This window comes from Berkeleyomyces rouxiae (assembly GCF_048999995.1).
Source record: "Berkeleyomyces rouxiae strain 22BRR77 chromosome Unknown BrBRR77_ptg000676l, whole genome shotgun sequence".
NCBI classification, from domain to species: domain Eukaryota; kingdom Fungi; phylum Ascomycota; class Sordariomycetes; order Microascales; family Ceratocystidaceae; genus Berkeleyomyces; species Berkeleyomyces rouxiae.
The window spans coordinates 23,870-36,699 of NW_027396602.1; the positions used below are offsets into that span (position 1 = coordinate 23,870).

Consider the following 12,830-nt stretch of genomic DNA (forward strand, 5'->3'; position numbering starts at 1 on the left):
CTGAAATAACAAAGCCAACAAAGGTAGTTTCTATTACGGATAGGGCCCAAGGAAACCATTAGGGTTCTAGAAAGCCAACGACTCAGGACAATGATAGGTTCCAGAGGTGGACAGTCAGGCCTGCGCGGATATACGGCCGGGAGGAGAGGATAGAACTCTCTAGGTCGTATGGTCGGTTTGAGGTAAAGAGGCACACTCAACTAATTGATCTTATAACACACGGAAGGGAATAAACAATCACAGGAACACTGAGGTAACGAAGACGACAGAAGGTACTGATGCAATGAAGGCTATCAAGAAACAAGTGATAATTAAAGATATAGTACTAAAGAAGAAGGTACTATCGAAGAAGTGATACTATAAACTAGTATACAAAGAAGAATGGCAAAAGGGGTGTATGTGATTGTTAAGCTTGGGGAGCAAGAGTTAACCTGATCACACAGGGCAGAAGGCAACGCTATTTAAGGCGTTGCAGATTCTGACAACAGAGATCTTCCCAAGCTAGAACCAAATCACAGATAACCGAAAGTGGGGACATACGTAACTCAACGTTACCAGACGCTACTATCAAACCGGATGTTAGTTCACGAGATAAACCAACACGGCAGCAGCAGAACTGAAAATCCCTCAAGACACCCAGGCAACGATATGTCGCGTTACAGCGATATCGGCCTAACAGGTGTGGGCCCCACGCTCAAACGCTGTTGACACAAAAGGAACGAGAATAGCAGTCAACTCAGAATAAGCTGCATCAACTGCAGAGTACCGAGTTACCTAATAGCGATGATCTATAGTGTGCAAGCCGGCCACACCCGAGTAGATAAACCGGAGTGACACCTCAAGGTTACACAGACCACCAAGTGGTATAACCGTATCATCATACGTCCTTGGAACATTAGCGTGACACAACGGAAGCGGGGTAAGGTGCCAGGCATAACCCTATGCAATGGCAATGGCAAGAATGGCTATTCATGACAGTTTCAGTCTTGTCGAATTCGCATTTTTCACCCTTGACAAACAGACTGGCCTGCGCTAATTTTAGCAGGACTTTGCGCACATGAACATCATGTTCCTCTTGGTTCAGAGAGAACACCAGGATATCATCCAAGTAACAGACACAGAATATGTCCAAATACTCCGACAAGACCTCGCTGACATATTTCTGACACGTGGCAGGAGCATTGGTGAGCCCAAACGGCATCACATTGTACTCAAAAATGCCATATCGAGTTCTGAAAGCTGTCTTGTATTCATCACCTTTCTTGATGCGAATCAAGTGGTACGCAGCTCTCAGATCCAGCTTTGTAAAAATGTTTCCCGTAGCCGCCGTGCGCAGTGATTCATTGATCCGAGGCAGAGGAGTTACGTCTTTGATGGTGATATCATTGACGGCTCGGAAATCAACACAGAATCGTAAACTGCCTGGCTTCCTAGCAAAAAGAATCGGGGAAGCCAGCGGCGAAGAGGAAGAGGAAATAAAGCCTTTAGCAAGCATGCCATCTAGATATTTTTTGACAGCCTGCAACTCGAGTGGAGTCATATCGTACAGCGGGGCCTTGGGGTATTTCGCATCGGGAACGAAGTTAATCGCATGATCAATGTCCCGGTGAGGTGGTAGTTGATCAGCACCTTCTCGAGAGAACAGAGGAAGTAGGTCATGGTATTTCTTCGGGATGCGTTCAAGGAGCCGTGCATGCTCTTGTTCCGGAGTTAGGTCCTCCTGATTGAGATAATCCAGGACTTCCTGAGCGGTGACACGATAAATCTGTAGTTTCTCAGCTTTGGCAAAGCGATGCAAAGCCTGAGACGACACCGTCACACAGGAACAAGACACAGCTGACGATTGTGCAATAAAAGAAGGAAGGGGTGAAGTGGCTGAAGCAGGAGCAGATCCCTCAATCTGACTGCCAGCGGTAGAAGCAATATTTTTGTCGTTTTTTGTATAAGAAAAATCAAACGAAGCGCCAGAATCAGTAGAAGCAGTCGAAACAGAAGAAGAAGAAGAAGAAGAATCAGAAGCTGCCACAGCATTGCCATCGGCGGTAGAAGTAACCGATATCTTGAGCGTATTGGAAGGCCAAGAAATTTCCGGGTTATGGGCGTCGAGCCAGCATTTCCCCAGGATGATGTGGTAGCCCCCAAGCTTCGTGATTTGAAAAACCAAAGTTTCTGAATAATTAGGAAAAGAGAGGGACAAAGGAACTTGGTGGGTCACTTTACCCGCAGCAGTTTCACTACCATCAACAACATGGAGCGACTCGGCTCTGGCCTTGAGAACAGTAGGAATCTGATGCCTTGCTATAAATTCAGAATCCACAAAACAAGTTGTTGATCCCGAATCCACCATAGCGTAGGCCTCAATGGAATTATTCACTGTCACAGGAATAACCAGAGGGGGAGAGTTACCATAATCGATAGCATTATCAAGAGAACAAGTGCTGATTCTCAAGAGACCCTCATCAGCAGCGTCAGGGCTAGCCAGGACCAGAGGGGAATGGGTCGGTAGCCCTTCTAGTTTTTTGACGCATCAGGCGCAGGGGCCGTCGAGGGAGCCCGGGTAGAAGTGGAGGGAGAAGGGACAGTAGCTGCGCGAAGAGCAAGGTTGTTTTTGGGGCAAGCCTTTAGCATGTGGTCCTTTGCGCCACACTTCCAACAAACACCCTTTGCCATTTTGCCGTCAGCAGTCTTACGGAAGGGTAGACCGTTGGCATCGGGACCTGCAGAGGTACCCTTAGCTGGCTTGGTGTTGGGGACAGCTTTTTGGGCGCCAGCATTTCTCGAACGAGAATCTTGCTGAAAGGGGACCACACCAGGAGGCGGTTGGATTTTCCCGTTGTTTCCCCGGGTTCGGTTGTTGATCGTATTGTCCAGCGTGTTGCAGAAATTAGCGAACTGATCAAGCGTTCCCTTAGGGGCAGGATAGGTGTTCCAAGCCAGAGCGTCCTGTATGTGGGGCTTGAGGCCTCGCTGAAATAGTGCAATGGTGAAATCAGCGTCGGCCCAACCGAGTTTCTTCAACAGCGTTGTAAAAGCAGAGTGATAGGCAGTACAAGTACCTGTCTGCTTTAAGTCGAAGATCTGCTGGGTCGCAGTCATGCGCCAGTCAGGGTCATCGAAAGCCTCAGCTAACGATTTCATAAAATCGTCGTACGTTTCAAAGTTCATGTGTCCAGTGGCCGGGTCCATCCGAGGCATGGCCCAATCCAGAGCGCCATCTCTAAGGTAGGAGAAGGCAGTCATCAGCTTGCGCTGCTCCGTGCGGTGGTGCTTGGGTGCAGCAGCAAATTTGACCGCAAGTTGCCTCTGGAACGCCTGGAAGCCTTGCTGATTGCCATCATAGGGCACGACATCAAGATGCTTGTCGGCCTCTTTCAACGGATCGGCATCCTCTTCCCGTTTGACTCGGGGAAGAGACTCAAGGGAGTTGAAGCGGGCTTCAGCGCCAGCCTGGAACGCAGCCCAGTAAACCTGAGCCGCATCAGGAACAGAGCCAACGGGGATGGGCGGGGCACCATCGTCGGTGCGCAGACCAGACATGTAAGCCGCCACAATAGCCATTTTGATCTCAGCACTGAACTCCCTAGGAAGGGCACCGAGATGCCAGTTCTCAGGAGTTCGGTCAGGAATCGACAGGAGGAACGTATTGAGATGCTCGATCATTTCGCGAGTGAGGGCCATTGCGAGTTGAAACGTAATAGAGAGGGAAAAATAAATGAGGAGAGAAAAAAGTGCCAAAGAGAGCCAAAGTTGTAATAGCGTCGGGTCTTCAAATGAAGCTTAACAAAATATTACGGATAGGGCCCGAAGAAAGGATTAGGGTTCCGGGTACAGCCAACGACTCGGGACAATGATAGGTTCCTGAGGTGGACAGTCGGGCCTGTGGAGGAAGACGTCAGTTAGACAGAGTGCTAAGACGTATGGTCGGTTGAGATGAAGAGGCAACACACAACTTAGATGGCTATTCTGAGAATAGAGCGGCACAAAGAGGAAGGAGGAGGAACAATCACACACTTCAAAGAAGAAGAAAGGTTGAACTGCAAAGAAAGCAAGAACAGAATGGTATAAAGAAGAAGAAGACGGTAAGCAAGTGCATGTGATTGTTAAGCTTGGAGAACAAGAGTAAACCTGATCAACTCAGTGTAAGGGGCCAAGTCGTAAAAGGACGTAGAAGGGCAGAAACAGATATATTGCGATGGAGAGAAGAAGAAAGAACTAACTAAAACTAGGAGAGAGCAGCAGCTCTTTATACTGCCTGGGTAGAACAACTGAGGCCTACCTGATTGACCCAAACGTGGTGAGTCATCGGGCGTTCGGATCAAGGCCGGTTGGGCCACTTGTATTCGGACCGTCAGTAGTCGGGCCTTTGCGGACTCGGACCACCGACACTCGAACCACCGTTGCTCAAGCCACACCGGCTTCAACTCGGGCAATCAGGCAAAGCCTTGACCCGGGTCTCCCAGACCCTAACATCAGCCTCCTTCTCTTTCTTCCCATCCTCCCATGGCCGTGTAACACAAAAAAAGAAAACAACAGGAAGGTGGACACCAACTGAAAACAACAAAGGGAATAGCAAACAACAAGCAACTAATCATCGGTAAACGACAACAGAACGAACAAGGAGTGGAACAGACAGTGGAGAAACAAAAAAAATGTCAAAGGAAAGGGAAATAGACCCTGTGCAACAACCGTGGAACTCGCAGCTCCTTCAATCAAACTTCGGACTCAAGCAGTCCTCTCGCCACGGCACTCACACCTCAACGTCGGCAGTCTCCTGCGCTCGCAAGAATTCTTCTAAAGCAGCCGTTTCTTCCAGCGCCTCTGTAGGTTCCCAAGTGGGATCTCGCCAACCAACCCATTTCACCAAGTACTGGGCTGGTTCGTCTCTCGTGGCTGGCCGGTGTTCCAGGATCTTCTCGACTTCGTATTCCTCAAAGCCATCGATCTCGACTGGTCCGGGGCTCGATACGTGCGGGTCTTGTGAGGGCCAAGGGTCGTTCGGGTGGTATTTCAATCTGTCGGCATGAAACACGTCGTGTCCTCTGGCACCCTTCAGGTCAAGACGGTAGCTGTGGGAGCCTACAGCCTCTAAGACCTGGAGCTTCTGGTATCTTGGCCGGAGTCGCTTGCCTGGGCCTTCTTGCTGCACAGTATGGGAGCTTTTTGCCAACCAAACCCAGTCGCCGGGCTGGAAACGTCGATGTGGTTGTCTGTGTCTGTTCGACTGTTCCTCCATAGCAGACTTGGCGGCGCTGAGAGAGGCTTTGGCCCAATCCGTGTGGTCTGCCAAGCTCTTCAGGATTCTTGTTGCTTGAGCTATGGGACTCGTGTTGGCTGCAACGGGGGCTGCTAGGGGGGCAATGGCGTCGGGCTGCAGCTCAACCAAGTCAGGACTATAGCCGTGGGACAACGTGAACGGGGACGTCTCTGTTGAAGCCGCTGGGGCTGCGTTCAGGGCAAACTCCACAATTGGCAGGCAGTCTAGCCAGTCTGAGCGGTCGTGTAGGAGTTTGGCCATCTTTGTCTTCACCTCAGCATTTGTCCTCTCAGTGGCCCCGTTGGTCTGTGGGTGGTAAGCGGTGGACAGACGACGATCGATCTTCAGGGTGGTACAGAGTCGTTTCCAGAACATGTTGGCAAATTGGCGGTCAGAAGCAATGCTGTTAGGAAGACCATGGCGAGGGTAGTAGACTTCCAAGAAACGGCTGGCAAGATACTCGATATCCAGGCTGCGGCAGGCTATAAGGATGACACCCTTGGACAGATGGTCCACCACCGTCATGACGTGCTTGTAGACTTTTCCTTCCTTCTTGCACGGCGGGAGAGGGCCAATCAGATCTATGCCAATGTCACGCCAGATGCGGTCAGGTACCGGAAGGGGCTTCAGGAGACCTTGCTTGAGCTGGCGCATGACGTTCGTGCTACCGCAGATTTCGCAGTTGCGGCAGAACCGTTTGACATCCGCTGTGTAGTGCGGCCAGAAGTAAGTCTTGGAAACTTCCTGACACATGATTCTTTGGCCGGGGTGGACTAGTGTCACGGAATCGTGAATCTCTTGTAGCAAGGCTGTCCTCAGAGGTTCCCACTGGGGTACCCACAATCTTGATCTGTATCGCAGTCGACCTTCGGAGTCCAATGAGCATTCGGACAGTGACACTCGCCAATTAGTCTTCAAGCTGTCTGGCCATTTGGGCGCCTGAGAGGCAACCACTGCGCATGCTGCCGCATAGTCAGAGTCGGCTGACAATGCTTGTTCCCACAGTGTACTGAGGGCTTCCTTACGGAACGGGGATGGCAGTGTAACGCGAGCAGATCTGACTTTCAGGGCACCGTCGGGCAAACACTGGAGGAGCTGTTGGTTGCGAGCTTGTAGGCGGGGATCATCGGGACCTGAAGGCATGTGAAGACGGGAGAGAGCATCGGGCAGTGGGGACAGTTTCCCGGGACGGTGTTCCAGTGTTAGGTCAAACTCGCTTAGCAGGTTAGCCCAACGAGCTTGCCTCTCTGTTAACTGTTGCGCAGAGGTAAAATGCAACAAGTTCTTGTGGTCTGTTAACACTCGGATGGGTCCCTGGGCGCCACGTAACTCTCCTCTCCACTCTTTCAGGGCTCGGACAATTGCCAACATTTCTTTGTCATGGATCTCATAGTTGGACTCGGCAGGAGACAGCTTCTGGCTGATGTAGGCACATGGAAACAGGCCATCTGGATGCTGCTGCAATAGGACAGCTCCAGTGCTGTAGCCTGAAGAGTCAGCTTCGACAGTTGTTGGCAGAGAGTGGTCGAAGAGGCGCAAGACGGGCGAAGCACAGAAGAGATCTTTGAGTGACGAGAAGGCAGCTTGGCATTCTGGAGACCAGACGAAGGGAACTAGGTGACCAGTCAGTGAAGTGAGAGGGACGGCTACTTCGGCAAAGTTCTTGATGAACGGGCGGTAAAAATTGGCAAATCCTAGGAAGCCACGGAGCTCTTTCTTGGAACTGGGTACGGGCCAGTCTTTCACTGCTTGCACCTTGGCAGGATCCATTGTTGCTTTTCCAGGCTTGATGATGTAGCCCAGGTACTTGACTTCTTGTACACCGAACTCGCACTTGTCGATGTCAACCGTCAGTCCGGCCTTCACGAGCTTGGCTAGGACGTGGTTAACTTGTTCCTTGTGCTCGTCGAGGGAGCCATCGGTGTACACTAGGATGTCATCAACGTAAGCAGAACAAAACAGGTCGAGGTACTCTTGCAATACGGAATTCAGGAAGCGTTGGAATTGGGCAGGAGCATTGGACAAACCAAACGGCATCACGTTCCATTCAAAGGAGCCCAGGCGCGTACGGAAAGCGGTCTTCCATTCGTGGCCTGGCTCGATACGGATATTATGGAACGCTGCAACGACGTCAAGCTTAGTGAACCACTTTGAACGGCTGATTTGGCGTAGTGTTTCCTTGAAGTTGGGTAACGGGTATCTATCCTTCTTCATCAGCTTGTTCAACAGACGGTAGTCCACGCAGAATCTAAGTCCACCGCCAGGTTTCTTGACGAACAGGATGGGGGCAGCAGCAGTGGAACTACTCATTCGAATGAACTTCTTGTTCAGTAGGTTCAGTAACGTTTGGCGCAGTACTATCAACTCATCGTGGGAAAGGCTGTACAGTGGTCCCCAGGGAGCTTCCGAGTCAGGGACAGTTAGATGAATCTCGTGGTTCATCCCGGGACGCAGCGGCGGGAGGCGGCGCGTGTAGAGTGCTTCTGGGTCAAAAGCAACAACATTCTGTGGGTCTATCCAACTGGGAACCTTTTCCTTCCAGTCATCTGTAACAGGCTCGTTCTCTCGGGCCAACTTTTCCAATGCTTTGTTGATATCCTGTATGCTCGCAGCAAAGACCTTCAAGTCCTGGTGCAAGATCTTGCTGACACGTGCAGCTTTCAATTCCGTAGGGGTGTCCAAGTTCCGAATGGTCGAAACAGAGCGAGGGACGGAGAAGTGGGGGAGCACCAAACGGTGCCGGTTGCAGTCTATTAGGGCGTTGTGGTGGCTCAGCCACGGGTATCCAATAAGAAGTTCGTCATCATAAATGTCGGGTACGACAAGGGCAAGGACTTCTTCCCGGAGGCCGCCGAGATCCAGCTCGAAGCGGGCAGCCTGAGTGGCCACAGAAGAAGGTTGGTCATTAAAAGGTTTTAGGGAAAGGGAAGTTTGCAGCGCAGAACAAGGTAGTTTCAATCGTTTCACGAGGGCCTGGGATATGATCAAGGAGACTGTATTTCCGGTATCGACTAAAGCTACTGAGTTGTGAGAGCCGTTGATTACAACGTCAACAGATAAGGAGCCTCTCACAAGCAAAGGGGACGTTCCCTTCTTGTTCTTACCCCTCCGGGGGCGACTGTCACCGGAGGGTCTCAGTTTTCCGACTGAGCAGTGGGCAACTGTACGACACCGAAATCGGCATCCAGGTCATCGTCTAGCTGCGGCGGCGTGGGCACGTGTACACCGCGGACACGGGCAGGAGGCGCGTTCCGGTTGGGAGGCACATCGTAGGGGCATTCCCGTACAAAGTGACCTGAGGCGCCACAGCGGATGCAGAGGCCAGCGCGACGACGTCTCTCTCGTTCCTCTTCGCTCGCCCAGCGGGCAGTGCGGCGGGCAGCAGGCGCACGAGTAGGCTGGGGGGCAACGCGACGGGTTCGTTCCCAGTCCATGGCGTCGGGATGGCGGTGGGCAGCGGGGGCGGACGGGTAATAACCGGAGCGGCGGCCAGAAGTCGACTCGGCATCGAGCTTACGCTGCCGCAGTTCCTCGGCAGCTAACACGACCCGGTCTAAGTACTCCGAGAAGACCCGGGGAGGGAACGAGTTCGCCACGTATTCCCGAATGGGCGTGTCGAGGCTGTCCTTCAGCCACCTAATCTTCTGTGAGTCCGCCGCGTCCAGAGCTTTGGCGCGGGTCAGCAGGTCCTCAAACTCCGGCAGATGGACCTCGATCCTTCTGCCTCTCTGCTTTAACCGCGAGAGCTGGTCTTGTGCCTTATCTACGGCAACTTTGTCCTCAAACGCTCCCTGCAGCTCTTGAAGGAACCGGTCGCAGGAAACGGGGCCGTCGTCTGTTAGTCGGGTCTTGATTGACCGCATGCGGCTGCGGGCCAAACCCTCGGCCTGGGCATAGATCGAGACGATGAAGTCTCGGTCGGCCACATGGCCACGCTCGCAGTGCCATATTTCCAGGACCTGGTCGAACCAGGCGTCAAATTCCTCGGGCTCGGTGGAACTCAGCGAGGGAATCTTGTAGCGCAGTTTTGCGCGACCATTCTCGTTACCAGCCGCTGAGGCGGCGGCGGCAGCAGCAGCGGTGGCGGTAGCAAGCGCTGCTTGGGAGGCTTGGGTTTGGGCGGCTGCCTGCTGGGCGGCTTCGCTCTGGTTCTCCAGCATAGCCAGCATCTTGGCAAACTTGCTCTCCAGCTTGGCGAACCGTTGAGCATATTTGTCCTCAGTGCTGTCGACACTGGGGACAGGGGAGCTTGCGTAAGCGGCCCGCATGTCGTCGGTGGTGCGGCCACTCATGTTGAGAGTTTGTGTAACAGTAAAAAATAATGTGTGATGAAGATTGATAACGGGTTTGGGGAAAATAAACGATAAGACTGTTGAGAACTGTAGGGGCAATGCAATCTGTAAAAGCTGTATCTGTACCTGTGGCTGTAAAGAACTGTAGAACTGTAGAACTGTAGGGCTGTAGCGAAAAAGAAGATCGCAATATGATGTAAGGGGCCAAGTCGTAAAAGGACGTAGAAGGGCAGAAACAGATATATTGCGATGGAGAGAAGAAGAAAGAACTAACTAAAACTAGGAGAGAGCAGCAGCTCTTTATACTGCCTGGGTAGAACAACTGAGGCCTACCTGATTGACCCAAACGTGGTGAGTCATCGGGCGTTCGGATCAAGGCCGGTTGGGCCACTTGTATTCGGACCGTCAGTAGTCGGGCCTTTGCGGACTCGGACCACCGACACTCGAACCACCGTTGCTCAAGCCACACCGGCTTCAACTCGGGCAATCAGGCAAAGCCTTGACCCGGGTCTCCCAGACCCTAACACTCAGGGCAGGAGACGACGATATTTATGTTGTCGGCGCTCCTGACAAAACTCTGTCTTCCCAAGCTAGAAACAATCAACATCTAACTACGAACAAAAGATAAGTCTCGTGTAAACAAGACGTAACAGGTTCGTAACAATCGAACCAGATAACAACCCCCACCTAAGCACGCAATGGCAATTGCAACAAGAAAACTCCGCAGCAGCAGAACAACGTCTATCAGAGCACCCGTGCTCAGCACATCCCACGACAACCTCATATCCGTTGATCAACTCACGATCTACACAGACCAACCTGTGCCATAAGCGCATCTTCATAGGTCGCCGACCTTCGGCGTTGTGGAAAAGAAGAGTGGGGTAGGTCTCATGCATAACCCTTAGCATGAGCAGTGTCAGGATAGCTATTCATGACACCTTCTTCGGTATTCCTTTCCGCTTCAGAAGATAACCTTCCAATTATTCCACCCCCTACGACAATGGCCGACCAACCTATGACCGGCGCTGCCTCCTACCCCTCTGGTTCTGGGGAGGGCTCTTCGAGACAAGTTCCTCCAATCGCTAACAGCTTCACCCCGGATCAACTGCTTTTTATCCAGCAGCTACTATCCATGAAGAACAACAATGATGACAGCAAGGATTCGCGTCATCGCCTGCCATGGCCTAAGTGGGATGGCAAGAAGCAAACGTTTGAGCTGTTCTATGAACAGCTGGAAGCCAAGGTTGAAGAGGACCATGGAGCCATCGGCTCTGGAAGGAGTGTATGCCTAGGCATATATATGGCCATTCCCAATAGTCAACAGGCCCGGGTCCAGAATTGGTTCCGCAACGGGAATGCCCATAACTGGGATTGGCACCAGTTCCTACGACACATACTGTCATGAATAGCCATCCTGACACTGCTCATGCTAAGGGTTATGCATGAGACCTACCCCACTCTTCTTTTCCACAACGCCGAAGGTCGGCGACCTATGAAGATGCGCTTATGGCACAGGTTGGTCTGTGTAGATCGTGAGTTGATCAACGGATATGAGGTTGTCGTGGGATGTGCTGAGCACGGGTGCTCTGATAGACGTTGTTCTGCTGCTGCGGAGTTTTCTTGTTGCAATTGCCATTGCGTGCTTAGGTGGGGGTTGTTATCTGGTTCGATTGTTACGAACCTGTTACGTCTTGTTTACACGAGACTTATCTTTTGTTCATAGTTAGATGTTGATTGTTTCTAGCTTGGGAAGACAGAGTTTTGTCAGGAGCGCCGACAACATAAATATCGTCGTCTCCTGCCCTGAGTTGATCAGGTTTACTCTTGTTCTCCAAGCTTAACAATCACATGCACTTGCTTACCTTCTTCTTCTTCTTTATACCATTCTGTTCTTGCTTTCTTTGCAGTTCAACCTTTCTTCTTCTTTGAAGTGTGTGATTGTTCCTCCTCCTTCCTCTTTGTGCCGCTCTATTCTCAGAATAGCCATCTAAGTTGTGTGTTGCCTCTTCATCTCAACCGACCATACGTCTTAGCACTCTGTCTAACTGACGTCTTCCTCCACAGGCCCGACTGTCCACCTCAGGAACCTATCATTGTCCCGAGTCGTTGGCTGTACCCGGAACCCTAATCCTTTCTTCGGGCCCTATCCGTAATATTTTGTTAAGCTTCATTTGAAGACCCGACGCTATTACAACTTTGGCTCTCTTTGGCACTTTTTTCTCTCCTCATTTATTTTTCCCTCTCTATTACGTTTCAACTCGCAATGGCCCTCACTCGCGAAATGATCGAGCATCTCAATACGTTCCTCCTGTCGATTCCTGACCGAACTCCTGAGAACTGGCATCTCGGTGCCCTTCCTAGGGAGTTCAGTGCTGAGATCAAAATGGCTATTGTGGCGGCTTACATGTCTGGTCTGCGCACCGACGATGGTGCCCCGCCCATCCCCGTTGGCTCTGTTCCTGATGCGGCTCAGGTTTACTGGGCTGCGTTCCAGGCTGGCGCTGAAGCCCGCTTCAACTCCCTTGAGTCTCTTCCCCGAGTCAAACGGGAAGAGGATGCCGATCCGTTGAAAGAGGCCGACAAGCATCTTGATGTCGTGCCCTATGATGGCAATCAGCAAGGCTTCCAGGCGTTCCAGAGGCAACTTGCGGTCAAATTTGCTGCTGCACCCAAGCACCACCGCACGGAGCAGCGCAAGCTGATGACTGCCTTCTCCTACCTTAGAGATGGCGCTCTGGATTGGGCCATGCCTCGGATGGACCCGGCCACTGGACACATGAACTTTGAAACGTACGACGATTTTATGAAATCGTTAGCTGAGGCTTTCGATGACCCTGACTGGCGCATGACTGCGACCCAGCAGATCTTCGACTTAAAGCAGACAGGTACTTGTACTGCCTATCACTCTGCTTTTACAACGCTGTTGAAGAAACTCGGTTGGGCCGACGCTGATTTCACCATTGCACTATTTCAGCGAGGCCTCAAGCCCCACATACAGGACGCTCTGGCTTGGAACACCTATCCTGCCCCTAAGGGAACGCTTGATCAGTTCGCTAATTTCTGCAACACGCTGGACAATACGATCAACAACCGAACCCGGGGAAACAACGGGAAAATCCAACCGCCTCCTGGTGTGGTCCCCTTTCAGCAAGATTCTCGTTCGAGAAATGCTGGCGCCCAAAAAGCTGTCCCCAACACCAAGCCAGCTAAGGGTACCTCTGCAGGTCCCGATGCCAACGGTCTACCCTTCCGTAAGACTGCTGACGGCAAAATGGCAAAGGGTG

At 51.8% G+C, this 12,830-nt stretch overlaps 5 protein-coding genes across 5 annotated transcripts; 2 read left to right on the forward strand and 3 right to left on the reverse strand.

The window, feature by feature from the left end:
• Positions 1 to 895: 895 nt before the first annotated feature.
• BROUX77_008284 (uncharacterized protein) lies at positions 896 to 2,347 on the reverse strand (the record flags this gene model as incomplete). The annotated part of the gene is made up of 1 exon (XM_073753471.1): positions 896 to 2,347. One exon carries the CDS (start codon positions 2,345 to 2,347, stop codon positions 896 to 898), a length of 1,452 nt encoding a protein of 483 aa, XP_073601489.1.
• Positions 2,348 to 2,511: 164 nt separating this feature from the next.
• Positions 2,512 to 3,678, reverse strand: BROUX77_008285 (uncharacterized protein; the record flags this gene model as incomplete). Its single annotated transcript, XM_073753472.1, has 1 exon — positions 2,512 to 3,678. One exon carries the CDS (start codon positions 3,676 to 3,678, stop codon positions 2,512 to 2,514), a length of 1,167 nt encoding a protein of 388 aa, XP_073601490.1.
• A 1,069-nt stretch (positions 3,679 to 4,747) lies between these two features.
• On the reverse strand, positions 4,748 to 9,906 carry BROUX77_008286 (uncharacterized protein; the record flags this gene model as incomplete). Its single annotated transcript, XM_073753473.1, has 3 exons — positions 4,748 to 8,131; positions 8,425 to 9,633; positions 9,880 to 9,906. 3 exons carry the CDS (start codon positions 9,904 to 9,906, stop codon positions 4,748 to 4,750), a joined length of 4,620 nt encoding a protein of 1,539 aa, XP_073601491.1.
• A 640-nt stretch (positions 9,907 to 10,546) lies between these two features.
• Positions 10,547 to 10,951, forward strand: BROUX77_008287 (uncharacterized protein; the record flags this gene model as incomplete). The annotated part of the gene is made up of 1 exon (XM_073753474.1): positions 10,547 to 10,951. One exon carries the CDS (start codon positions 10,547 to 10,549, stop codon positions 10,949 to 10,951), a length of 405 nt encoding a protein of 134 aa, XP_073601492.1.
• Positions 10,952 to 11,809: 858 nt separating this feature from the next.
• On the forward strand, positions 11,810 to 12,830 carry BROUX77_008288 (uncharacterized protein; the record flags this gene model as incomplete). The annotated part of the gene is made up of 1 exon (XM_073753475.1): positions 11,810 to 12,830. A coding segment is annotated over one exon (1,021 nt), but the record flags the coding sequence as incomplete, so codon positions are not given.